General features: G+C 42.2%; 1 protein-coding gene across 2 annotated transcripts in view; it reads left to right on the top strand.

The window, feature by feature from the left end:
* LPCAT2 (lysophosphatidylcholine acyltransferase 2) overlaps window positions 1-3,731 on the top strand; it is a 46,425-nt gene extending 42,694 nt beyond the window's left edge. For both annotated transcript variants that reach the window (XM_069968458.1, XM_069968459.1), the window contains one exon: window positions 1,288-3,731. In XM_069968458.1, the coding sequence (XP_069824559.1) occupies window positions 1,288-1,490 (203 nt within the window). In that variant the 3' untranslated portion in view covers window positions 1,491-3,731. The remainder of the gene's footprint in view (window positions 1-1,287) is intronic.
* Window positions 3,732-26,451: the final 22,720 nt, after the last annotated feature.

Below are 26,451 nucleotides of genomic sequence, written 5' to 3'. Positions count from 1 at the left end.
AAAAACATGGTTGCTATCTTTCATAAACAGCTCTATCCCAGTCCTCAGATCATGTGTAGTATTACAACTTAGTTCCATTGATGTGAATAGAGACAAACTGTAATACCACATACAACTAAAAAATAGTAATACATTAACATAAGACAATACTCAACAATAGACTCACAGAGGGCGTCTTCTCTGCATGAATTGCAGGTGATGTTTTTTGCAGGAACTTTTTCTTTTAGTCTGGTTTAGATCATCATGAAGACTTCTCCTGGTGATGCCTCGGTTCCACGGAATCTGCCAGAAAAACAAGTCTCCTCTGTGCTGCAGTGAATAGTGGGGCGTCCGTCCTCATTGTTCTCTGAGCCACTGCAGAAGGCCTGGGGCTCCCCCTGACTTGCCAGCAGGGATGCAGCCTGTGCGAAAAAATGTTTACAAAAAGTTGGCATATCTTTATATCTTTATATCATATCTTTTCGTCTGTTCTCTATGAAGTATACCAACTTTTAGGGTGCCCTCACACATCCTTTCTTGTGTGGTGTTTTTCAGCCCTCCAAAAAACAGCAGAAAACTGCCAATGCGATTTTTTTCTCTGGATTTTTTTCTGCCGTTTTTGACTTTATGCTGTGAATGATCTTTTTTGTGGTTTTGACGTAGTGAATTTTTTTTCCCTCTGCCATCACCTGACCTACAGTAGTTTTGCTAGACCAGAAGAATTCAGTTGAAGTCTATAGTAGAAAAAAACGCCACAGTTTGCCAACAAACAAACAAAAAAAGCCTCACCCTCAGCATGCTGCATTTTGGAAAAACTGCCACGGAGGCTCAAAAACGCCATGTCTGTAAGGCAGATCATAAATTTCCATTGACCTCCAGCTAACACTTGGCCGCTGGCAATTTTATTGGTGGTTTTCCAAGATTATAATATTTATAATAATTATAAAATAATTCTGCTGCCAACCTTTCAGTAAGTGATCTATTTTTTTTGCCTTACCACTACAAAGGAAACAAGACATTACACCATTTCTTTACCGTGATTGTGATTATTATTTAGAGTCTTCATTATTAATAGACGGCCATCTTTTACCGGTAGATGACGGCATGTTCCTTTAATGGGAACATAGCCTTATAAAAGTGCAGTTTTCCTTAAAGACTCAAGTGCCGCAGCAGTGCCTCGTCCCTTTCTCTCCTCAATATAAAGATAAGAACACCATGTTTATTTGCTGCATGTATATTGGAAGCAGTCATGGTACATGATACACCAACAGTCTTGATGGTAATTTTTTTTTTTATTATTTCTTTTAGAGGAGTTCAAAAACTTTTTTCTCAATCATCCAGAATATGCAAAATTATTTACAACTTACCTTGACCACCAGAAATATTACTTGCATGTACTGCAGCAGGAGGAGTTGGAAGACAAGAATTTAGAAAAATTCATAGCCGGAAATCAAGACATCAACAGTAGCACAGAGGAAGCTCTTAGTTCATCAGACAAAAAAGAAGACTGAATGGAGCACAGACTTTTTTCAAGGTTTTTATTTTATGTGTAGGATGCATAGGGCTTTTCCGTAATGTCATATGTCTGTGGTAAAATATTGCACATAATTACTGTTGTTAAAAAATACAATATTATTTTTTTTTTTACATTTGGAGAAACCATGTCCACAGGAAATCAGACATCATATGCAGAGCCAAATGCATATGGTCTGTACCACTTCTGAATATGAAGTTGCACCTTTTTTCACTGCCATTTGGTCTCCATCAGACTGGACCTAGGCGAAAAAAACCTTAAAGGGGTTGTATCATTCAGACATCCCCTTTTCACATGCCCTTTTAGGTTTAAATAAGTATACTATGGAGCATGTGGCCGGAGCCGCTCGCTCCATAGTGTGCACTGATATGTCATAGTGTACAACTGACATGTCAGTTGTTTGCGGTGCCGCTAGAGATCCCGTCCGGAGCGTATGCTATGTGTATACGCTCTGGCCGGGATTCCATAGACGGCAAGGTAATGTATATTTTCGTAATAATCATCTCCTAAGTGTGTATAAACTTATGACCTCAACTAAAGATGGCTTTTCATTTGAGCGGCCTGAAGAGGAATAAGGGAATATGCTTCTGAGGCTGATTTTTTTAAAGGATTATCCAAATGCTGAGGTGAAATCTCTTTGCATGCAGTTTCAACTAAACAGTGGTTAGTGTTTTTTGTGTACAGCTTCTATGCAGATCTATGTGTCTCTATAGTACCAAAATACATACAAACACTATAAAGTATCATTCTTCAACAATAGGCCCTTCTATCTTTGAACCATTTCACGAATATCCAGAAAATGTACTTTACTGAGAAGAAGAGGATAGATAAAAGGGAATATGACCCCACAGATGGCAATAGACTACACAGGTTCATTTTGTTACCATGGAGACAAATAAGGCTACACAGAAGCTGTAGAAAAAAAATTGTTGCAAAGAAGAACATAGCTTTTAAAGGGGTTGTCAAATTTCTTGGAGGAAGAGCTCCTGCTGTATCCGCTGTTCCCCAGTCTTAAGATATAAGACACTCCTCCCTTCTTTTACCACAATCTCTACCGGAACTTGTGAACAGAGATACCATCCATAAGAGGGCTGAGCATGTGACCATGCTGCTCCCTCGGCATCTTCCATAGCCATACACAGGTGCAGGGAAGGACAAGGAGGGAAGAGCATGGTGCCATGCTTGGTCAGCCTATGGACAAATTCACTGATTACTTGGAAGGACAACAAGGGGAAGGAGCTTCTTATATCTCAAGCCTCGGGTACAGCAGCAGTAGGAACCATTACATTAGTATTAAAATACACCTAAGCAATTAGATACACCTTAGCAATAAGTGCCCAACCTCTTTAACCCCTTCCCATCAGTAATATGTATATATATGTTCCTACTGCACATATCTTCCCATATATTCCCATTACAAAAATAAAAAATATATTTAAAAAAAAAAAATAAACATATTACATATCATAGCGTGCAAAATTGTCCAATCTATTAAAATATAACTTTAATGTTCCTGCACAGTGAACGGCGTAAACGCACGAAAAGAACACATTCCAGGATAGCTAATTTATTAAATTATATATCAGAAAAAAATATATATAAAAAGCGATCAAAATTTTTCTGTTACACTAATATGATAATAATAAAAACTAGAGATCATGGCACAAAAAATGAAGCCCCAATCAGCCCTGTAGGTAGAAAAATAAAAGCGCTATGGCTCTAAGAAGGCGAGGAGGAACATTGCATTATTTTGATCCAGACATCCGGGCATCAAAGGGCTCTGTCTTAAAGGGGTTAAGTACAATGCTACCTTTACACATTGCCTTTCATTTTTGCAGTGACATTGACTCTAGTCAGATATGTAATATCTTGAAATTAAAAGGAAATAAAAGACATAAAAAAAGCAAAAATATTTACTTTGCCATATAGATTTAATCTATTAAAAGTTGTAAATATGTTGTGTAAACGTATAGCTTTTCCTTAACATTATTTTTATGGTTCCATGGTCCAATGCATCCTATAACTGCCAATACAAAAATTAATATTTGGTCAAGGTGTGAATATTTACATGCAATACTAATTATCTACATCAGCAATTTCATTGACTCACAACTAGCTGACAAGCCTTGTATCCTGTTACTGTAATACTGATTTATATGTACTGTAATGCATCTTGCCATTTTATATATACATGTTTATATTCTTTATACTGCAGTGTATGCACCAATAAAAAATAACTTACATTTTTGTATAGTACTTTGTATTGTATAGTTTCAAAGTTAAAGCCATTCAGCGGCCGTAGCAAAGTCCCGCCTCGGCCACTGAATGGCTGAGCTGCCTTGAGACGTCACGTTTCATGCGGCAGCTCCGACCAGGAAGCAGCTGCGGGACGGGTGTACTGTGCGGCATGATCCGGGACCAAGAGCTGGAATGGGGTAGGTAAGTGACCTCCGCCGTCCATAACCACCCCATCCTTGGCCATAGCTGAAAAATACCCCCGGGCCGGAGTACGCCGGAGATTAGCTGTGACACTGATCAGTGTCACAGTAAATCCAGTTTAGAGTGGCTCAATGGTTAGCATTGTTGTCTTAGAGCACTAGGGTCCAGGATTTGAATCAAACCGAGGATAATATCTGGATAAAGTTTGTATGCATGCAAAAGTTTGGAGGACTTCAGACTGTAATAAATGCTGGGAGTTGTAGTGTTTGCAGCTGTTGTACATTGAGGGTCCTAGGTGCATTTTACATTGGATGCTTTGTGGAAGATTAGAATATATATCACAGAGTGTGGAAGTGACCCCAGAACAGCACTAATAGGGCATAGGACAAATGGGTCCTTAATCACTGTTGGGGCACAGGTGGGATGCATGTACTGTATGTGGCTGCACAGGTGGGATACATGTACTGTATGTGGCTGCTTAGGGGGTAGATGAAAGAGAAAAACAACCATGCTGCAGGGGGGAGGGGCACAGTTCTTGGCAAAAAAAGGCATAAACTTACAATAAAACATCAGCATCAGAAGGGAAGGGGGAGGGCTTTCTCTTACACAGTCCACCCTCTATTTTACAACTTCCAGCAGCCTGACAGACACACTGACAATAATCACTCACTGTCAGAGCTGCTGCTGCTGCTGCTCCTCTTCACAGTCCTGTGCCTGGCAGTCATAACCCTGCACGATTCCTCCAGCCCCTGTCATCACATCCTGCCCCTGGCAGCCATAACCCTGTAGGATCCCTCCAGCCCCTGTCATCACATGCTGTCTCCTCTCCTCCTCACACAAGGTATGCCGGACAGTGGAATACAGGAGGGGGAGCGGCTGTCAGTAGCAGCAGTGTGCAGGAGGAGAGAGGAGAACCAGCCCTGTCCGGGGACAGCATCCAATCACTAAGTGGGCCCCACAGGAGCGGGTGCTGGTACCGCCTGGGGAGCCCACTACAGACATGTGCCATGCTGAGCTGACACTTTTGAGTCTGAGCCTGACAGGCCCCTCTATTGGCCTGGACCCCTGTGCAGCTGAACATGCTGCACAAGTTATATGTCTGCCTCTGATCCTATGCCTATGTAAGGGAATTTGGAGTTCTGTATCACCAAAAATGGAATCCAACAGCTATAAAAAATATAAGCACTAGAAGGGTTACACTAATAAGGTTGCCAGCCACATTTTCTTCCTGAAGTTAAAAAGCATTAGTGAAAGATGTAGTTGGCAAATATGCAAGTCTCTTAGCTAACTACAGTAAAGCCACTTTCAGAAGCTCATCCGAAATTGCATTTAAATGTGGTCTTCTATGGGATTGGTCTTCTTTTTTTTTCTTGAATCAACATCATTTTTATTGAAAAACTTTTTCTTGTACAAAACAAGTTTTCTCCCCGTACAAACAAAAAATCCCCAGAGGGCATACCCTCCAACCCACACCCTCCCTAACCCCCTCCCCTCTTCCCGATCCCTCCCTCCCCCCCGAACCTTCCAATTCCACAATCTATGTTAACATATATAAAGTGCAATATGTCAAGAGCCTTAACATCACTTCACCGCGTAAGTGTTATCAAATCTCGAACTGTCCAGAAAAACAAAACAAAAACAAAAAAACAAGGTAAACATTGTATAGAAGAGGGGCCTGGCTAGGCCAAGCCCCGTACACCACCCGCCGACAAGCAATAAATGGAACATTATCAGGGGAGACACAAACCATCCCTTCATCTCGCACACCACACATCCCAGTTTAAGAGCGGGAGCCCGGGGACGCTAGTTCAGGGGTAGCCATCCATTTTCCCCAGAGTTTCTCAAATTTCTTGCTAGCTTTACGTTTTTCATATGTGTACCTTTCTATACCAATCAACCAGTTAACCTTACCCACAAATTCCGATACCGAGGGAGGGGTCTCGTCAAGCCAATGTTAAGCAATAAGTTTACGAGCCAAGAACAGAATAAGGGCTACTGCAATTTTTTCCACCACATTTAACGCTAGGTCATCCACATAGCCCAATATATAGACTAGTGGAGATTGTTGCAGTTCCACTGAGTACACTTTGGGGATTGGTCTTCTTAATTGAAGTGGCCACCATGCATGTTATGCTGGACTGAAAATGTGTTGCATTAAACCTGGTGGTCTTCTCAAATAAGTGGTTTTGGAGACTTCTCACCTTACACTATGCCTAAAACCTCCTGCAAAGCTTGGTTCCACTCTCACTCTGTCCTACCATTAAATGAAACACAAGTCAATTGCATTTTCTAAGAAACCTCTCTCACCTTTAACCAAACTCTTGTTTAGCCAAACCTTATATGTCCCAGTCTCTTCACAGAGATGTTTAGCAGAGCGGAGGATTGATACTTCTTGTGTAGATCAATATATGGCCTACAGCATAACATGGTCTTGGTTAAATACATTTGTAACTTCTTATTTATTTTGTATTGATTCTGTCCCTTAAAATGCACACATAACCTCTTTTAATTATAAAGAATAATTTAACCCTTTTATTGCTAAAGTGAAGCAACAATGCACAGTTTTACATTCCAAGAACGAATTAGGATATTTTTTAGTTCAGAAATCCATACATACATAAGGGGTAAAATGTAAAGTATTTTATTATTACAGTATTAGGCCACGTTCATACACTGTATATCTACAATAAACAACGTCCGTTATTGCAGATTGCAACAACAGCCGCTGTTTATTGAAAGCCTGAAATTGCAATAGTTTGTATAGAACCACAGTCATAGTGTATACACACTGTATACACTACATTCATTGTTCCAAAGTAATTGTCAGGTCTATTTTGTGCATTTACTATTCAGTAAACAGTGGCTGTACAAGATAGCCTGTGGTCACAGTGCTTTACACTGTGGTCTATGGCTAAGGCTAGGTTCACACTGCGTTTTCAGCATCCGTTTAACGGATCCGTTTTTTTTTAACGTCCAGAAAAATAGGGTCAGCAACGTTTTTTGGTCCGTTTTGGTCCGCCAAAAAAAAACGGATCCGTTTTTTTTTATAATGGAAGTCAATGGAAAAACGGATGCACACAAATGAATCAGTTTTTTGCAATCCGTTTTTCATGCGTTTTTTGCAAAAAACGGATGCGTTAAACGGATGCTGAAATCGCAGTGTGAACCTAGCCTAAGTGGAGTGCGGGAACACCCAAATGGGCCTGAATTCCAATTGAAATCAAATTATGTTCATCAGGCTGGGTAAGCATGTGAGACAGCCGTTGTTGTTTGACACTGCCGTGTCACACAACAGCCGCTGTTCTTGCCACGTTTGCACACTGTATTTTTGGTGAGTATTTTGCAAGCAAAACCAAGAGTGGCACAGACAGGCTCTGTTCACACACTGTTGAAATTGAGTGGATGGCCGCCATTTAATGGCAAATAATTGATGTTATTTTAAAACAATGACCGTTATTTTGAAATAAAGGCAATTATTTGCCATTAAATGACGGTCATCCACTAAATTTCAACAGTGTGTGAACAGAGCCTTTCTGTGTTTGCAGTCCTGGTTTTGGTTGCAAAATACTAACCAAAATACTGAGCAACAATACTGTGTGCAAACATAGCCTAATTATTGTTTTTGTTCATTTATGTCACCATGTACTGTAAATATATATTTATAAAGACATGATTACTCTCATTAGGTTGTAAACACATAACTGCTTTTGCAATTCTTGAAGTGAAACAAGAAATATGTCAAGTAGAAAAAGTGAAGTCTTAAGCCCCTATTCCACGGGTCGTTTAAAGGAGCAATATCGTTCGTATTCGGCCGATATCGGCCGCTACGAACGATATTCGTCCCGTGGAATAGAGTGCAACGATCAGCCGACATCGTTCATGTCGGCTGATCGTTGCAGTCACTTGTTTTTCAACATGTTGAAAAACAAACGACTGATATAGCAGCGATCTGCTGCCGTCGCTCCGTTGAATAGGAGCATCGGCAGCAGACGCTGCTATATCCTATGGGCTGCCCGGACAATCAGCGATCCCCCGGGCAGCCCCCCCGCAGCTCCCCGCCACCCCCTCCCGCACTCACCCGCTCGCTGACGCCGCGTTGAATAGCAGCGGCAGCGAGCGGGGAACGAGGAGCAAACGAGCGCTAATAGCGCTCGTTTGCTCCTCCAAACGACTCGTGGAATAGGGGCATTAATGTGTCCATCAGTCACATGACTGCCTTCTCTCTGTGAGCACTTAGATGGCCTGGGATACACAGGAGAAAAAAAAGAGTGCCGTGTTCTCCATGATAACGGAATTTTTTTTTTTTTTAAATAATGAATGTACATTGCAAACTTGCTTTATATTGCATCTACTGTTGATTTAGATTTTGATTTGATTTTAGAAGTTATAACGACAGTGACACTTTAAAATCACCATAGACTGCATTTTACTATTTTACTATTCCAATTGTATTTTACTATAAAATTTCAACGTCTGGCCCCTGTATCTTACCTCATTGCTTGTGTTATCTGATTATCGCTAACCACACTAGCGTGTTGATGAAGATTATGTCCTGGATATTGTTTTAAAATTCCTTATATAGAGCTGAAATATATTATTTTGAAATGGACCAAATTGCAGGATGATTGCAGTGGATTTGCAGTTGGCAGATAGAGACAAGGTCAGAGGGTTGTTGATGATGGTGTGTATTCTAAATGGTGACTGGTTAAAAGTGGTGTGCTACAAGGGTCTGTTCTGGGTCTTGCTTCTTTTAATATGTTTGTGATATAGGAAAAGGTTTAGCAGTCAAGGTCTGGCTGTTTGTATATGACACAAAAGTGTGCATTAGGGTTGATATTTCTGGAGGTGCCTGAAATATGGAAAATGATTTAGCTTTATTAGTGTAAACAATGTACACTATAGCACTTCCCCACACAGACCCTCCGGTCTAAGTGTAATATAGAGCACTAAAATTGTATATAGATGCAAAAGTTACCTGTCCCTGTGTCCTGTAGGGACAAAATAATTCAAGTCCAGTAGCATGGTAACAGCATCTCACTTAGGCGGAAATACGGAAAAAAAGAATTTTATTCCAGCATGGCAAACAGAGCGACGTTTCAACCTTATAGGTCTTTCTCAAGCATACAAAGTTAGGACAAACATGCAGTATATAAGGGATCATCAGCCAATGAACAGGGAACATATAATTAACACATATTAACCCTTAATAACCCGTGTTTCAACAACAATTACAGATAAACTTTATTTAAACAAAATCAAGTGCTATATTTATTACCATAGGGTTAAAACTACTCACAGGGCGCTAGTCTCCCACAGGTGCATCCACTATCTGAGCTACAGAGGAGCGCGATAAGCACAGGCGCCGGCGTCTCACGGCGCTTACTGCGCTTGCGCTAAACAACACCAATCACAGCAGGGTGGGCGTCGACAGCCGCGATCATGTGATCGCAACCATAGCAACTCACCACGCTCAGCCTGACGTGAGTCAGCCGGTCAATGCCAACGGCAGGAACCTAACTCCTGCCAAACATTAATATAATACAAGGAAAGTCTCAGATGAGAGGTCCGGTAAAAAGTCCTGTACTCCAGCCGATCTTCAACCGCATCCAAAGCAGGTCACATACGGAGCGTTCAAGGATAAAATCACACCATAGCCTCTCCAGAGGCACATACGGCATAAACAGCTCCTCCTCATGCAGACAGGTTGGTAATCACAGATCACTGTTATTGATGTAGTTCTCCACTCACCATTTCAGGTCATGAGCTGCAACCCATCACATATTGCTGTGTACTGTGGTTCCACCAATATCATGTGCTGCGGTCCCTCCATCCATAAGCGCAAAAGCACACACTCAGTCCGCGTGTGTCCGCTTCTCAGTGGTACCATCGGACCATATAGCAACACATGCAGCAAATAGACCTGGGAAAGGGGGCTTCCTGTACAGTAGCAAGCTGGCAACTCCGGACCGCATTCATCAAAGTACCACTTCACGATTGTCAGTTCTTATGTGACAGCCTCCAGTATAAATCCCATAGGGAATCACAGAGGGCAGCTGGAACAAATATGGCAGAAGGCTCAGCTGAAATCACATCAGGATGCAGAAAATATAAACTCCTCTGTAGTCTGAACGCTCATCATTTAGTGGACCCATGGCAGACAAGCGGACATGTCTAAAAAAAGTGAAAAAAGTGAAAAACAACAGATTAAAAGATGATAAAACCATCACTAAAAGCAAAAATGGTTGAATCCTAACAAATATTATATTACAAGTACGGACTAGATGCATCACATATTCGGCAATACCTTATACTCCAAATTTAAGCCCCTAGGGCTCATAGTATTAAGTAAAAAAATCCATTTCAATTCCAATTTTTTTAGCCTCAGTGTTCTATCACCTCCCCTGACCAACGGGGGGACACCATCAATGACCCTAAAACGCAACTGGCTAAGTGTATGTCTCGCTTCTAGAAAGTGTTGTGGGACTGGCAATTCAACTTTCCCTGTACGTATAGTACTTTTATGTTTCTGTATCCTCACTCTTATTTCATTAGTTGTTTCACCCACATAACAAAGACCGCAAGGGCAAGTGATTAAATATACCACAAAACTCGATCTACAGTTGTATCTCTGTTTAATTTTAAATTCACGGCCTGTATGCGGGTGATGGAAAGTGTCTCCCTTGACTAAATTCCCACAACAGGAGCAATTCAGACAAGGGAAACATCCCGTTTTACAAGTGGATAGCAATGTTTGTACTGAACCTTTGGATACTCCTATGTCAGATTTTACAACTACATCCCGGATGTTCCGTGTCCGTTTATAGGACATTAAAGGAGGGAGACTAAATTCTTCTACCTTGGGGCAACCTTTAGTAAGGATACCCCAATTTTTTCTCAGGACATTAGCAATTTTTCCACTTAATGGGCAGAACGTAGAGATAAAGGGAATACGTTTTTCTTTCGTGCGTGTCTTAGATGTGAATAAATCCGATCTCCGTACTGACAGGGCTTGGTTTTTGTGTTGTTGTACCAATTGCAAGGGATAGCCCCTGGCGATAAACTTGTCGCACATGGAGCTAAGTCTCTCATCCACAATTTCCTCTTGTCCCACTACCCGTCTAACACGGAGCATTTGACTCCACGGTAGGGATTCCAACATCCTACGTGGGTGGTTGCTCTGAAAGTGTAGGATGTTGTTTCTATCTGTAGGCTTAACAAATAAATCAGATTCCAGTTTGTTACCAACTTTAAAGATACGTGTATCCAAAAACTGTACTTCCAACCTGGAAGACACAAGGGTAAAACGCAAATCATTGTGGAGGTTATTCAAGAAAACCTGGAACTGCAGTAGCTCCTCCTCTGACCCCTCCCATATCAAAAAAATATCATCGATATAGCGGAGCCAGCAACGGACATGCCCCCAGAAAGATGACAAATAAACAGACTCCTCCTCCAGGACCGCCATATAGATGTTAGCATAAGTGGGGGCCACATTGGACCCCATGGCGGTCCCACGTCGCTGCAGAAAAAACTCGTCCCCAAAGGCAAAAAAATTCCTTCGTAGGACAAAGTCCAGCAGCGACAGGAGGAAGTCTGCCCGCTCAGGGGGCATGTCCGTGCCAGTCAGCTTATATCGCACAGCCGACAATCCCAGATCATGTGAAATAGACGTGTATAAAGAAACAACGTCAAAGGACGCAAGAATACACTGATCTGACACATCAATGGTAGAAATTTTAGACAAAAAATCTGAAGTATCCTTCACATAAGAAGCAGCCCCCATCGCAAAGTGTCTCAACATGCGGTCAAGAAAAATAGCCACATTGGAACACAGAGAACCCCTGCCCGAAACGATCGGACGTCCTGGAGGGGCGTCAAGTCGTTTATGAATCTTGGGCAACATATATATCACAGGGGTGACAGGGTTAGCAGGCAATAAAAATTCACACAATTGCTCATCAATAGTACCTTCCGTTACAGCTGTCTTCACCAGCTCCTCCAATTCCTGTTTGTATATGAGGACAGGATTATTAGACAGTTTAGAATAAACCTCCTCATCATAAACCTGGCGATATACTTCACGCTTGTAGTCCTCAGTGCCCATCACCACCAAGGCACCGCCTTTGTCGGCGGGCTTGATGGTGATACGCACATCGGACACCAGCTCATCCAGAGCTTCCTTTTCTGATCTGGTAAGATTATATTTAATGACTCCCTTCTGTTCACTCTGTCTCAACAATTCTATTTCCCTTAGGACAACCTGTATATATGCCTCAATACAGTGATTATATACGGGGGGCTGAAAGGTACTAGTGTTAGACAAACCTGTGTCCTTCAAACAAAGTATGTTATGCTGTTCCTTAACTACAATTTTCTTAGGCTGCTCAGAAAAAAACACCTTCAATTTCAATTTACGAAAGAAGCTATGCAAGTCCAATGTGGCCCCCACTTATGCTAACATCTATATGGCGGTCCTGGAGGAGGAGTCTGTTTATTTGTCATCTTTCTGGGGGCATGTCCGTTGCTGGCTCCGCTATATCGATGATATTTTTTTGATATGGGAGGGGTCAGAGGAGGAGCTACTGCAGTTCCAGGTTTTCTTGAATAACCTCCACAATGATTTGCGTTTTACCCTTGTGTCTTCCAGGTTGGAAGTACAGTTTTTGGATACACGTATCTTTAAAGTTGGTAACAAACTGGAATCTGATTTATTTGTTAAGCCTACAGATAGAAACAACATCCTACACTTTCAGAGCAACCACCCACGTAGGATGTTGGAATCCCTACCGTGGAGTCAAATGCTCCGTGTTAGACGGGTAGTGGGACAAGAGGAAATTGTGGATGAGAGACTTAGCTCCATGTGCGACAAGTTTATCGCCAGGGGCTATCCCTTGCAATTGGTACAACAACACAAAAACCAAGCCCTGTCAGTACGGAGATCGGATTTATTCACATCTAAGACACGCACGAAAGAAAAACGTATTCCCTTTATCTCTACGTTCTGCCCATTAAGTGGAAAAATTGCTAATGTCCTGAGAAAAAATTGGGGTATCCTTACTAAAGGTTGCCCCAAGGTAGAAGAATTTAGTCTCCCTCCTTTAATGTCCTATAAACGGACACGGAACATCCGGGATGTAGTTGTAAAATCTGACATAGGAGTATCCAAAGGTTCAGTACAAACATTGCTATCCACTTGTAAAACGGGATGTTTCCCTTGTCTGAATTGCTCCTGTTGTGGGAATTTAGTCAAGGGAGACACTTTCCATCACCCGCATACAGGCCGTGAATTTAAAATTAAACAGAGATACAACTGTAGATCGAGTTTTGTGGTATATTTAATCACTTGCCCTTGCGGTCTTTGTTATGTGGGTGAAACAACTAATGAAATAAGAGTGAGGATACAGAAACATAAAAGTACTATACGTACAGGGAAAGTTGAATTGCCAGTCCCACAACACTTTCTAGAAGCGAGACATACACTTAGCCAGTTGCGTTTTAGGGTCATTGATGGTGTCCCCCCGTTGGTCAGGGGAGGTGATAGAACACTGAGGCTAAAAAAATTGGAATTGAAATGGATTTTTTTACTTAATACTATGAGCCCTAGGGGCTTAAATTTGGAGTATAAGGTATTGCCGAATATGTGATGCATCTAGTCCGTACTTGTAATATAATATTTGTTAGGATTCAACCATTTTTGCTTTTAGTGATGGTTTTATCATCTTTTAATCTGTTGTTTTTCACTTTTTTCACTTTTTTTTAGACATGTCCGCTTGTCTGCCATGGGTCCACTAAATGATGAGCGTTCAGACTACAGAGGAGTTTATATTTTCTGCATCCTGATGTGATTTCAGCCGAGCCTTCTGCCATATTTGTTCCAGCTGCCCTCTGTGATTCCCTATGGGATTTATACTGGAGGCTGTCACATAAGAACTGACAATCGTGAAGTGGTACTTTGATGAATGCGGTCCGGAGTTGCCAGCTTGCTACTGTACAGGAAGCCCCCTTTCCCAGGTCTATTTGCTGCATGTGTTGCTATATGGTCCGATGGTACCACTGAGAAGCGGACACACGCGGACTGAGTGTGTGCTTTTGCGCTTATGGATGGAGGGACCGCAGCACATGATATTGGTGGAACCACAGTACACAGCAATATGTGATGGGTTGCAGCTCATGACCTGAAATGGTGAGTGGAGAACTACATCAATAACAGTGATCTGTGATTACCAACCTGTCTGCATGAGGAGGAGCTGTTTATGCCGTATGTGCCTCTGGAGAGGCTATGGTGTGATTTTATCCTTGAACGCTCCGTATGTGACCTGCTTTGGATGCGGTTGAAGATCGGCTGGAGTACAGGACTTTTTACCGGACCTCTCATCTGAGACTTTCCTTGTATTATATTAATGTTTGGCAGGAGTTAGGTTCCTGCCGTTGGCATTGGCCGGCTGACTCACGTCAGGCTGAGCGTGGTGAGTTGCTATGGTTGCGATCACATGATCGCGGCTGTCGACGCCCACCCTGCTGTGATTGGTGTTGTTTAGCGCAAGCGCAGTAAGCGCCGTGAGACGCCGGCGCCTGTGCTTATCGCGCTCCTCTGTAGCTCAGATAGTGGATGCACCTGTGGGAGACTAGCGCCCTGTGAGTAGTTTTAACCCTATGGTAATAAATATAGCACTTGATTTTGTTTAAATAAAGTTTATCTGTAATTGTTGTTGAAACACGGGTTATTAAGGGTTAATATGTGTTAATTATATGTTCCCTGTTCATTGGCTGATGATCCCTTATATACTGCATGTTTGTCCTAACTTTGTATGCTTGAGAAAGACCTATAAGGTTGAAACGTCGCTCTGTTTGCCATGCTGGAATAAAATTCTTTTTTTCCGTATTTCCGCCTAAGTGAGATGCTGTTACCATGCTACTGGACTTAGCTTTATTAGTGGTCTAAACAATTTAAACTGCAGCTCAATGTTTCCAAATGTAAAATACTGCACTTGGGGAAAAGGAGTCCTTTGAGTTTTGTATTGACAATTCAGAGTTTGTGTGGACTTTAAAAGAGAAGGATTTAGGATTTCTGATAGCCTCAAAATAATCCCAGGCAGTGCCTATATGTGATTCTAATGTACCCTCCTTTGCTCCTTACAATTTGTAGGTACAGGCCTCTTTCGGCTTAAGGCTTGCACAGTTTATACAGAGTAAATTTGACTATTTTTTTGTTCCCGTATCCCTACAGTGGCAGGGAAAGCAGGCTCAATAATTTCTTAGAAATTACCGGGGTTGAGTTGATTCACAATTTTTTATCTATTTAAACTATTGTCTTGCCCTAACTTGGTATGGACCTAAATATCCATATTTGATGACTAAATAGCTTCAAAAAAGTTTTGATGCAACTTCTACAATTGTATTTTAGCACACCGGCCTGTTCCATCTCTCCTGTCCAGTCTACAATTACGCTATCAGTTGCTGTCAGAGTTTAAGTTAGCTTAAAAGCATTCTGCTTCATTTCAGCTTCCCATCCTTCTCTTTACTGCTCCTTATTTGTGACCTTCCAGCTTATCAGCATGTCTTTATTGAATTCTGGCCAGTGTGGTCACCTTAGATCAATTATACCTTCTCTGTGTTTTTTCCAAACCATAATATGCCAGTTACAGCCTGGCCTGAGGCTCAGCTTGTCTTGATGTTTCCTAAGTAATTGCAGAACTTAATTAAATTTCTCCTTGTCACAACCGAGTTAAATGAATATAATTCCTTTATGTTAAGGGCAATAATTTAATAGTCCATATTAAAATATAAGTCAGATTGATTTCTGACAAACACTTATTGTCATAACTTTCAGGACACTTTTAGTTATTGTCTGTATTTAGCATGTGTCGGGGAAATGTTAAATCTACCTTTTTTGATGGACAATCGCTGCTTTCTTATTTTTACTGGAAAAAGGCATTCAAATAAATAAAAGCTGCAAATATTAAACAACCAAGTTTGAATGACTGCAAATGATTATTCAAAGGCAACAAAATCATAAGAAGTATGTTTACTACCCCATATATAAGTGATATGAATGAGCAGGTAGTAATCAATCACTAAAACTAAGGCTTTACAGCAAGTAGTTACTATCCATGCTCCTATACTATAACTCTGATCACTGATCTCTCATTGTGACCCTAAAGAACAATGTTAAAACACAGTAAGAGAGTAAGTAAGGGAAAAATAAAAACGCAGTTATACTAACCTGCATTCATCCCCTGCAGTGTCTTTTCTGATGACTTCTGATCCATGGTGATCAGCGTTGATTCTTGGTTCCTGTGATGGAATAAATGGGATGTTCCTGCAGGGTTGACACATCACAGGAGCCAGTAAGCAGTGGTGAGTGGTGGGTGCCAGGAGCCATAAATACAGCATACAGTGCTCAAATAATAACAACAGAGATTAACTATATACTTGCTCAGTTTAGGGGTGCTGATTGGGCCATGACAATGTCACCTATTAAATCACTCACCATACCCATGGAAAAGGAGTGAGTGGGAGAACAGGATGAAAAAAAAAAAGAATTGCACCGAAAGAGAGACCTTATATCCACAAAGGAACAGCCACCTTCCAAATTTTGGATGAGCAAATCATGCCCTTTATTATTTTTCTAATGTTTTAGCTATACCCTTTCAGGCTATGTTCATACATAGTAAGAGACCGACCCTTCCGTCCGGTCTCTGAAAAAATCGTTCCGGCCGGTACTGCAGTACCGGCCAAATGATCTTTAGCCCCGCAGAGTTCTGATGCGAGCGCATCTGTGCACGCCAGCATCAGAACTCCCCACTGTACGCTATGGAGCGTGCGGCCACAGAAAACTGACATGACATTTGCGGTGCCACTAGGGATCCTGGCCGGAGTGTATACTATGTGTATATGCTCTGGCCGGGATTCCATAGACGGGAAGGCAATGTATATTTTCGTATTAATCACAGCCATTACACAACGGCCGGGGTTTCACAAAAATATATGTTGTGTGAACATAGCCTCAAACTGCATTCATTGTGATAGCAAGTATGTGGTCCACATCACTGATATTTTGACAACCTAAATATGTTGTCTGTAAGTAAATTGAAATCAGTTCATATCAATGACGGTTCAAGACAGAAACCTTCCTGAACTCTCTTATGTGGAAATTACAATGCCAGTGGTTAAGAATTCCTCAATCCCATTTGAGGTGCCATGTTTCCCCGAAAATAAGACATGCTCTGAAAATAAGGCATCCCCCAAACGTAAGACCCCCACTGCCATCCTCCACCACCATGTCACTAAGTTGAGGGGGTTGGAAGGAGGTGGTAAGTTGTCTGGTTATGCCTCAAAGAGGGGGTCAGGTGGCAGTCACACTTGTGCAGCAGTTATATGGGTGAGTCTTTGTGATTTTGTTTACACTGCACATACATCTCTGATTGACCGGACCGTTATATGTATACCTATGTGGGACTGCGGTTGTTTATAGAGAGGTAATCAGGTGTATGCATGTGGATTATTTACAATACTCTATCCAGAGCAATGACACGATGATCTTGTAAATCATAAACTGCTGTGTGCACTGTCACTTTAAATTCTGGTCTTCCTCTTGTTTAATTTTGTGTTTTTTTTTTATTTTTTTAATAAAGTATGGTATTTTAATATGATAACTAGCCTTGTTTTTTCTGAGTGTACAATGCCAACATACCTGTGTATGTTGGCAGCGTATTCACAGAAACTGGACTCAGCTGCAGTATCAGACACAATGCTATACATTGGGTTTTAGCCTGATAGACAACTAGAAAGCTCTGGGGGGTTTAGGGACCCCTAACTCAGACCCTCACAGATAAAATACTGAAGGCAAATTATAAAATACCCTGGAAAACCCTTTTAATGTACTTGTAAAGAATTCCTATATTTCCTAAATCTTATGTACGTGGGTGTATGTACAACAAACATATAATAATAGAGTTGGTTTTGATAGTTCTCTCTGTAAAACCCCCCACTAAATTTAATTGTTCTGCATTTATCATATATCACATTATATTCATTTTTAATACTGTTATAGTGGTACACTCAGTCAGGGAAGGAACAGAGAAGACACACAGACGGTGGACCCTGCACTTGTCCCCACCCACTGTCCCTGCCTACTTACCACAATAAGCCCTAGTAGCCAATCCTCCCATTTGTGTAGCCCGACCAGAAAAACAATAAACCAGTAACTCACCTGTCCGCCGGTCCCAGCAGCTCCTCTCCCGGCAGAGCGCGCACTCCCGTCATCCTCCGGGGCGGGCAGCAGGGTATACAGACACTGGCTGTGTCGGAAGTAATTCATGATAGAGGCTGCAGGTCACTTCCGGCACAGTCAGTGTCTGTATACCCCGCTGCCCGCCCCGGAGGATGACGGGAGTGCGCGCTCTGCCGGGAGAGGAGCTGCTGGGACCGGCGGACAGGTGAGTTACTGGTTTATTGTTTTTTTTTCGGTGGGGCCACACATAATGCGGGACACTGGGTGCCGTTCCGGGACCGCAGGACAGCACCCCGAAAACGGGACTGTCGCGCGGAATCCGGGACAGTTGGGAGCTATGTCAAAACCACCACCAGACACACTGACTGGTACCACCAAAGTAAAACAAGTTTAACAGTGAAGTGACCAGAGGGAAGTTTGCAGGGAACAGACAGGGCATGGTAAGGAAATAAACAGTGCAGGACAGTGTTCACACAAATGCAAAAAGAAGATACAGACACAAAAAAACCTGACTACCGGCGGCGTCTCGGCTGCACTGAGCGCAAGACAGGTACAGGCATGACATAGTACTGTACACATTGAAAAACTAAATTTATGGTAGTGCTTTGTCACATGGATGGTAATCACTAAATAGTAGCAGTAAATTCATGTTCCAGAGGTCAATACTGATAACATACATGGAAAATATCAAGAAATTACAAACAAATTGCATCTTACGTATACCATGAAATTATGAAGTAAAAGCTTAGTAAGCTTGAGTCATCCCAAATTACCGATACTCTGTGCGGACTGAGTGCAGTGCCGGGATTGTTTTACTCTCATGTGGTTCAGTTTAGAAGAAAACAAATAGGGACTATCAGAATACAAACAGGCAAGTTTACAGATTTTTTGTGTTTTGCCAACAGTGTTATAGTAATCTTAAAGGAAATCTATCATTGGTTTAATGATACTCCATATGTTGCTGACATACTGGGATGACTTTGCACCACAGAACTGGTGGACTCTCCACAGCTAGATACTTTTATGCTAATGTACTCAGCCCTCCCTGCTTCAGTGGCAGTCTATAATACACATGGAAAGACATCTATTCCTAACTAGCCCAGAGACAGTAAAAGCAGTCACTTCCATGATATCCAGACCTTGTTGTCAGTGCAGCACAACTGCTCCACCTGTGCCATGTTTCCTGGCCTTTAGGACATCAGCACCTTCTCAGCCTCCCAGCCAGTGTCGGACTGGGGTACCTTGGGCCCACCAGGGAATTTAATTCTAGGGGCCCACCCTACATATACCAGATATAACCAAACCTTTGCACAGCGCTGTGTATGTGACCAGCAATGCTGGTCCACTGCTGGTAACTTGTCAGTCACTCTATGCAAACAGTATAGGGTGCCACATAAGTATCTTAAAAGTAGAAGTTCCATTAAAGGGGAACTCCAGGTAGAGGTTAAAAAAAATGAAACTTCTGCAGAAGCATAAAACATTACTAACCTATCTATTCCATTTTGAAACTACCAAAAATCCATTTGTTTTGGGGGGTTTTGTTCTGTTTTGTGTTTCTGCACTTCCTAGTTTATCAGTTGTACACAATACTACAGGTTCTAGATGGACCCAGTGGTCTTTTTCTGCCGTCAATCTTCTATGTTTCTATGTTTCCAGAATGCAATGCTTTCCCTCAGCTGTTCATCACAGTCCTCCACCCTTCCAATTCCCCGCCCAAAGCTGTTGCGGAACATCTAGGCTGTGTTCACACATTGCAGGTGATCAGGTGATCACCGATTTCCTATGACAGCCTGGGAAATGTAGTAATACTCTTTGGCTGCCCTTTCAACATACAACAAAATCAGATTGTCAGCTGTCTCATTCATATTAACAAATCCACCGTATATAACTGTATACTAGTGGTTTTCTAAACTGTATATAGAAATGTCTGTGAACCACAAGTGTCCCTCCAAAAAGTTGGGAGGTATGGAGGAAGGGCTGATTGCAAAGCATTATGGGGAAGCTTGATGTCCTGTGTTTTCAGTCATCATCATCATTAGCATAAGCTTTACAGCAATGGAGCAGCTTTATCAACCTGCCAGAGACAAAACACGTTTGATTCGCCCATAGCAACCAATCACAGCTCACCTTTCATATATTAACAAGCTCTTATAAAATTAAAGCTGAGCTTTGATTGGTTGCTATGGGCATATTAGACTGTCTAAATTGTACATGGCAACCAATCACAGTTCAGCTTTTATTTTACCAGAGTAATTTGAGAAATGAAAGCTAAGCTGTGATTGGTTGCTATGGGCCACATCAAACCATATTATTTAGTGTTCTTAGTGTGGCCTAACAATAGGCTGTTTGCTTGGTCACAAGTGTGTTTAGTGACCTCTGCAGTAAAGCACATCGCCAGTCATTAATGGGTTAATGCTTCAGATGCGTTTACCTGCAGTAACCATGGCAACCATGCACTGTGATGACAAGCGCTTATGTCATAAAGAAGGTTCCATGAAGCCATGCACCGCACCCTGATCAGTGCCATCTTGGATGTGCCAGAGGACCTTGAGCTTGACTACTTTACTGCCCCTACCCTTGATGAAATTTGGAGGTTCTAGCAGGGGCCCTGGATCTGTGAAGGAGAAGAGATACAGCCGCCTAGCCATCAATAAGGTGACAGATATTGCAGCCTCATCTCTCTCACATCCAGTTTATCATACTTACAGTATGGTATTACCTCTAAGCCCAGGGGAGGGGCAGCTCTCCAGCCATGGCTCCCTCGAGGTTTCCCCCACAGGGGTTTTTTCCTCGCCTGAGTGCTGCAGGGTGACTCTTTGTGAGTCAGGGGTCTGCCATTTTCAGTGTCATGTAATTTTAAATAAAATTGGCACCCTTTGATACCTGATTACAATGTGTTGTGTCTTTATTTTGCATTCTTTGGTTTAACTTGGGGGAGTTGGGGGTCCATCACACATTGCAGAGTCATAATGCTGGACATCTGCCTGCTACACAGATCTATCACCTGCACAATGCGCAAAAGTAGGATGGAGCGGTGGCTGGTGAAACTTCTGCATGTATGTGCGTATCCCTGGATTAAACACACAAATCTTGACGAAAAAACATGCATCACAAGGTTTATACCTACATCTACAAGGCTTGGCAAAAGGTTTTATCCTACCCTAGCATAGCTTTGTAGCCAAGCTGTTTTAGACTGGGTTCACAGTGTGTTATTGCAGTCCATTTTTTTCCCATAGTTCAAATGATGCAGTGATGGGACAGCGCCACCTACTGTCAGTTCAATGTAAGCACTGTACTGTTTTTCTCAACAAGAGGAAGCAGCTGTGTGTCCGAATATGATAAAAAAAAAAATAAAAAATTTGCGCACTTTTCAACAAATTAGAGATAAAGTGAAAAAAAAACAGTGAAGTGATAACATTATGACCTGGAGGGATATATTCTGGCCTAGGCTATTTTACACCCCTGGTATAGAATATATCCCCTGGGGTATACTGTAGCCTGGGTCAGAACTGAAAAAAAAACAGTGACATGATAACTTGGAGGGATATTGTCTGGCGGGGTATATTGTGGCCTGGGCTAGACTGTCCCCAGGTTTATAGTATAGCCTAGGCTATATTACACCCCTGGATATGAAAATATATGCCCTGGTGTATACTGTTACCTGGGCCAGGGGTGAGAAAACCAGTGAAGTAATAACAGTATAGCCCGGAGAGATATGGGATGGCCCAGGCTGTTTTACATCCCCCAGGTATAGAGTTTATCCCCCGGGGTATACTATGGCCTGGTTCGACATTAGATGGATATATTCTGGCCTGGATGGGTATACTCTGGCCTAGGCTATGTTACACCCTGGGGTATAATTTGGTCTATGCTATTTTACACACGGGGTAGAGTTTGGCCTAGGCTATTTTATACCCCGGGGTATATTCTGGCCTAGGCTATTTTATACCCCGGGGTATACTCTGGCCTGGGGGGGGGGGGGGGGGGTATAGTTTGGCCTAGGCTATTTTATACCCCAAGGTATACTCTGGCCTAGGCCATTTTATACCTGGGTATAATCTGGACAGAGGTTAATCTGGCTTGCTACACCGGCCCTATCCTGGATTCATCTGGATCTGCGACAACTCCCTTGTGAATGACATGTTTTCATTTTTCAGGTATAACCAAACCTTTGCACAGCGCTGTGTATGTGACCAGCAATGCTGGTCCACTGCTGGTAACTTGTCAGTCACTCTATGCAAACAGTATAGGGTGCCACATAAGTATCTTGAAAGGAGAAGTTCCAATAAAGGGGAACTCCAGGTAGAGGTTAAAAAAAAATGAAACTTCTGCAGAAGCATAAAGCACTACTTACCTATCCATTCCATTTTTGAAACTACCAAAAATTCATTTGTTTTGGGGGGTTTTGTTATGTTTTGTGTTTTTGCCCTTTCTGGTTTATCAGATGTACACAGTACTACAGGTTCCAGAATGCAATGTTTTCCCGCACCTGTTCATCACAATCCTCCACCCTGCCCATTCCCCTCCCAAAGCTGTTGCAGAACATCTAGGCTGTGTTCACACATTGCAGTTTCATTGTGTTACTTAATTATTTGCAGTAATTTATGATTTCATTGTTGTCCCACCCTCACAGCACACAGTATTCTCTACCTGTAACACCACACAGCAAGCTGTATTCTCTACCTGTAACACCACATAGCACGCTGTATTCTCTACCTGTAACACCCCACAGCACACTGTATTCTCTACCTGTAACACCACACAGCACGCTGTATTCTCTACCTGTAATACCACACAGCACACTGTATTCTCTTCCTGTAACACCACACAGCACGCTGTATTCTCTACCTGTAACACCCCACAGCACGCTGTATTCTCTACCTGTAACACCACACAGCACGCTGTATTCTCTACTTGTAACACCACACAGCACACTGTATTCTCCACCTGTAACACCACACAGGACCCTGTATTCTCTACCTGTAACACCACACAGCACGCTGTATTCTCTACCTATAACACCACACACCACACTGTATTCTCTACCTGTAACACCACACAGCACGCTGTATTCTCTACCTGTAACACCACACAGCACGCTGTATTCTCTACCTGTAACAACACAGCACGCTGTATTCTTTACCTGTAACTCCACACAGCACGCTGTATTCTCTTCCTGTAACACCACACAGCACACTGTATTCTCTACCTGTAACACCACACAGCACACTGTATTCTCTACCTGTAACACCATACAGCACACTGTATTCTCTACCTGTAACACCACACAGCACGCTGCACTCTCTACATGTAATACCACACAGCACGCTGTATTCTCTACCTGTAACACCACACAGCACACTGTATTCTCTACCTGTAACACCACACAGCAAGCTGTATTCTCTACCTGTAACACCACACAGCACGCTGTATTCTCTACCTGTAACACCACACAGCACACTGTATTCTCTACCTGTAACACCATAGAGCACACTGTATTCTCTACCTGTAACACCACACAGCACGCTGTATTCTCTACCTGTAACACCACACAGAACACTATATTCTCTACCTGTAACACCACACAGCACACTTTATTCTCTACCTGTAACACCACACAGCACGCTCTATTCTCTACCTGTAACACCACACAGAACACTATATTCCCTACCTGTAACACCACACAGCACACTGTATTCTCTACCTCTAACACCACACAGCATGCTATATTCTCTACCTGTAACACCACACAGTAAACTGTATTCTCTACCTGTAACACCACACAGTACACTGTATTCTCTACCTGTAACACCACACAGCGTGCTGTATTCTCTACCTGTAACACCACACAGCACGCTGTATTCTCTACCTGTAACACCACACAGCACACTGTATTCTCTACCTGTAACACCACACAGCACGCTGTATTCTCTACCTGTAACACCATACAGCACACTGTATTCTCTACCTGTAACACCACACAGCACACAGTTACTACCTGTAACACCACACAGCACGCTGTATTTGCTACCTGTAACACCACACAGCACACAGTTACTACCTGTAACACCACACAGCACACTGTATTCTCTACCTGTAACCCCACACAGCATGCTGTATTCTCTACCTGTAACACCACACAGCACGCTGTATTCTCTACCTGTAACACCACACAGCACGCTGTATTCTCTACCTGTAACCCCACACAGCATGCTGTATTCTCTACCTGTAACACCACACAGCACCCTGTATTCTCTACCTGTAACACCACACAGCACACTGTATTCTCTACCTGTAACACCACACAGCACACTGTATTCTCTACCTGTAACACCACACAGCAGGCTGTATTCTCTACCTGTAACACCACACAGCATGCTGCATTCTCTACCTGTAACACCACACAGCACACTGTATTCTCTACCTGTAACACCACACAGCATGCTGCATTCTCTACCTGTAACACCACAAAGCACACTGTATTCTCTACCTGTAACACCACACAGTACGTTGTATTCTCTACCTGTAACGCTGATATTGGAATAAAGTAAAAACTTCTAGAATTTTTTTTCTTTTCATTTCCCCACACATATTATGATCAAGCATCTTTTATCTTTGAAGTTGAGCCCCACAATAAAGCTCTGATCCTCTCTGCTGTTTAACATCATTTACTGCATCATCTTTGTGAATACGCTGCAGTACTGCAATAACACTCCAACATGTGTGAACACAGCCCTAATTTCACTGCACACTTCTGCACAATTAGAGAAATCAGTGCAGCAGCTGCTTTTGGCCGGTCAGAGATGGTGAATCACTCAGGGGATTGGGGGATCCAGCCAAGCCTCCTGTGACATCACGCCCTGTCCCCTGTCTGCATCATCAGCCTGTGCCTAGCAAACACACACAATGTGAGACAGAGGCATGGAAGATTTGTCTCCTAAGGGGGGATAGCAGAAGGAGCAGGAGACAATGTGGATTTGCACAGGTGCCATTTTTTTTCACTTCCTGGATTTCTATCAGTTACCAGTGTGGCAGAACCGTACAGATATGGTAATACATTGTATAGACACATATATTCTTTTAATGTACTTTTAAAAGAAAACAAGTTTTTCTTATCCGGAGATCCCCTTTAAACTGACAAATCTCAGGCAGGCAAGAACATAATAACGAAAGTATACTTACCTGTACCCGTGCCCTCGTATTTTTTTGCACTTACGCCGTTTACTGTGCATGATCAGGAATGTAATCGTTTAATAGTTCTGAAGAATATGCAAGCGGCGATACCAAATATGTTTATTTATTTGTTTTCATAAAATAGGAAAAGGGGGGTGATTTAAAAAAAGCAAGAATAGGAAGTATTTCAGTATGAATTTTGGGAGTCTATGTAGAACAGATGGTATAAAGTGGCCTCCATCATAACTATATGGGAAGGTATGGAGGTCATGGAGCAAAAAGAATAAAAAACGTGGTGCGAATGAGACCTTAATATGGTGCATTTTTACACTGTCTAGTTTAAGTTTCCACTGTCAAGCTAATTGACTTTTTTATTTAATTTAAAGAGGTACTCTGGCAAAATCTTTTTTCTTCTCAAACCAACTGGTGTCTGAAAGTTATATAGATTTGTAAATTACTTCTATTTAAAAGTCTTCCAGTACTTATCAGCTGCTGTATGTCCTGCAGGAAGTGCTGTGTTCTTTCCAGGCTGACACAGTGCACAGTCTCTGCTGCCACCTCTGTCTATGGCAGTAACTCTCCAGAGCAGTAGCAAATCCCCATAGAAAACCTCTTCTACTCTGGACAGTTTGTGTCATGAACAGAGGTGGCAGCAGAGAACAGCTCAGCTTTAATTTTATAAGAGCTTGTTAATATATGAAAGGTGAGCTGTGATTGGTTGCTATGGGCGAATCAGATTGTGTTTTGTTTCTGGCAGGTTGATAAAGGTGCTCCATTGCTGTAAAGCTTATGCTGATGATGATGATGATTACTGAAAACACAGGACATCAAGCTTCCCCATAATGCTTTGCAGTCAGCCCTTCCTCCATACCTCCCAACTTTTTGGAGGGACACTTGTGGTTTACAGACATTTCTATATACAGTTTAGAAAACCACTGGTATACAGTTATATACGGTGGATTTGTTAACAAGAATGAGTCAGCTGACAATCTGATTTTGTTGTATGTGGAAAGGGCAGCCAAAGAGTATTACTACATTTCCCATGCTGTCATAGGAAATCGGTGATCACCTGATTAGTTGATCAATGGAGAAA

This window comes from Dendropsophus ebraccatus, chromosome 4, assembly GCF_027789765.1.
Source record: "Dendropsophus ebraccatus isolate aDenEbr1 chromosome 4, aDenEbr1.pat, whole genome shotgun sequence".
NCBI classification, from domain to species: domain Eukaryota; kingdom Metazoa; phylum Chordata; class Amphibia; order Anura; family Hylidae; genus Dendropsophus; species Dendropsophus ebraccatus.
This window is presented reverse-complemented; position numbering and strand designations above follow the sequence as displayed.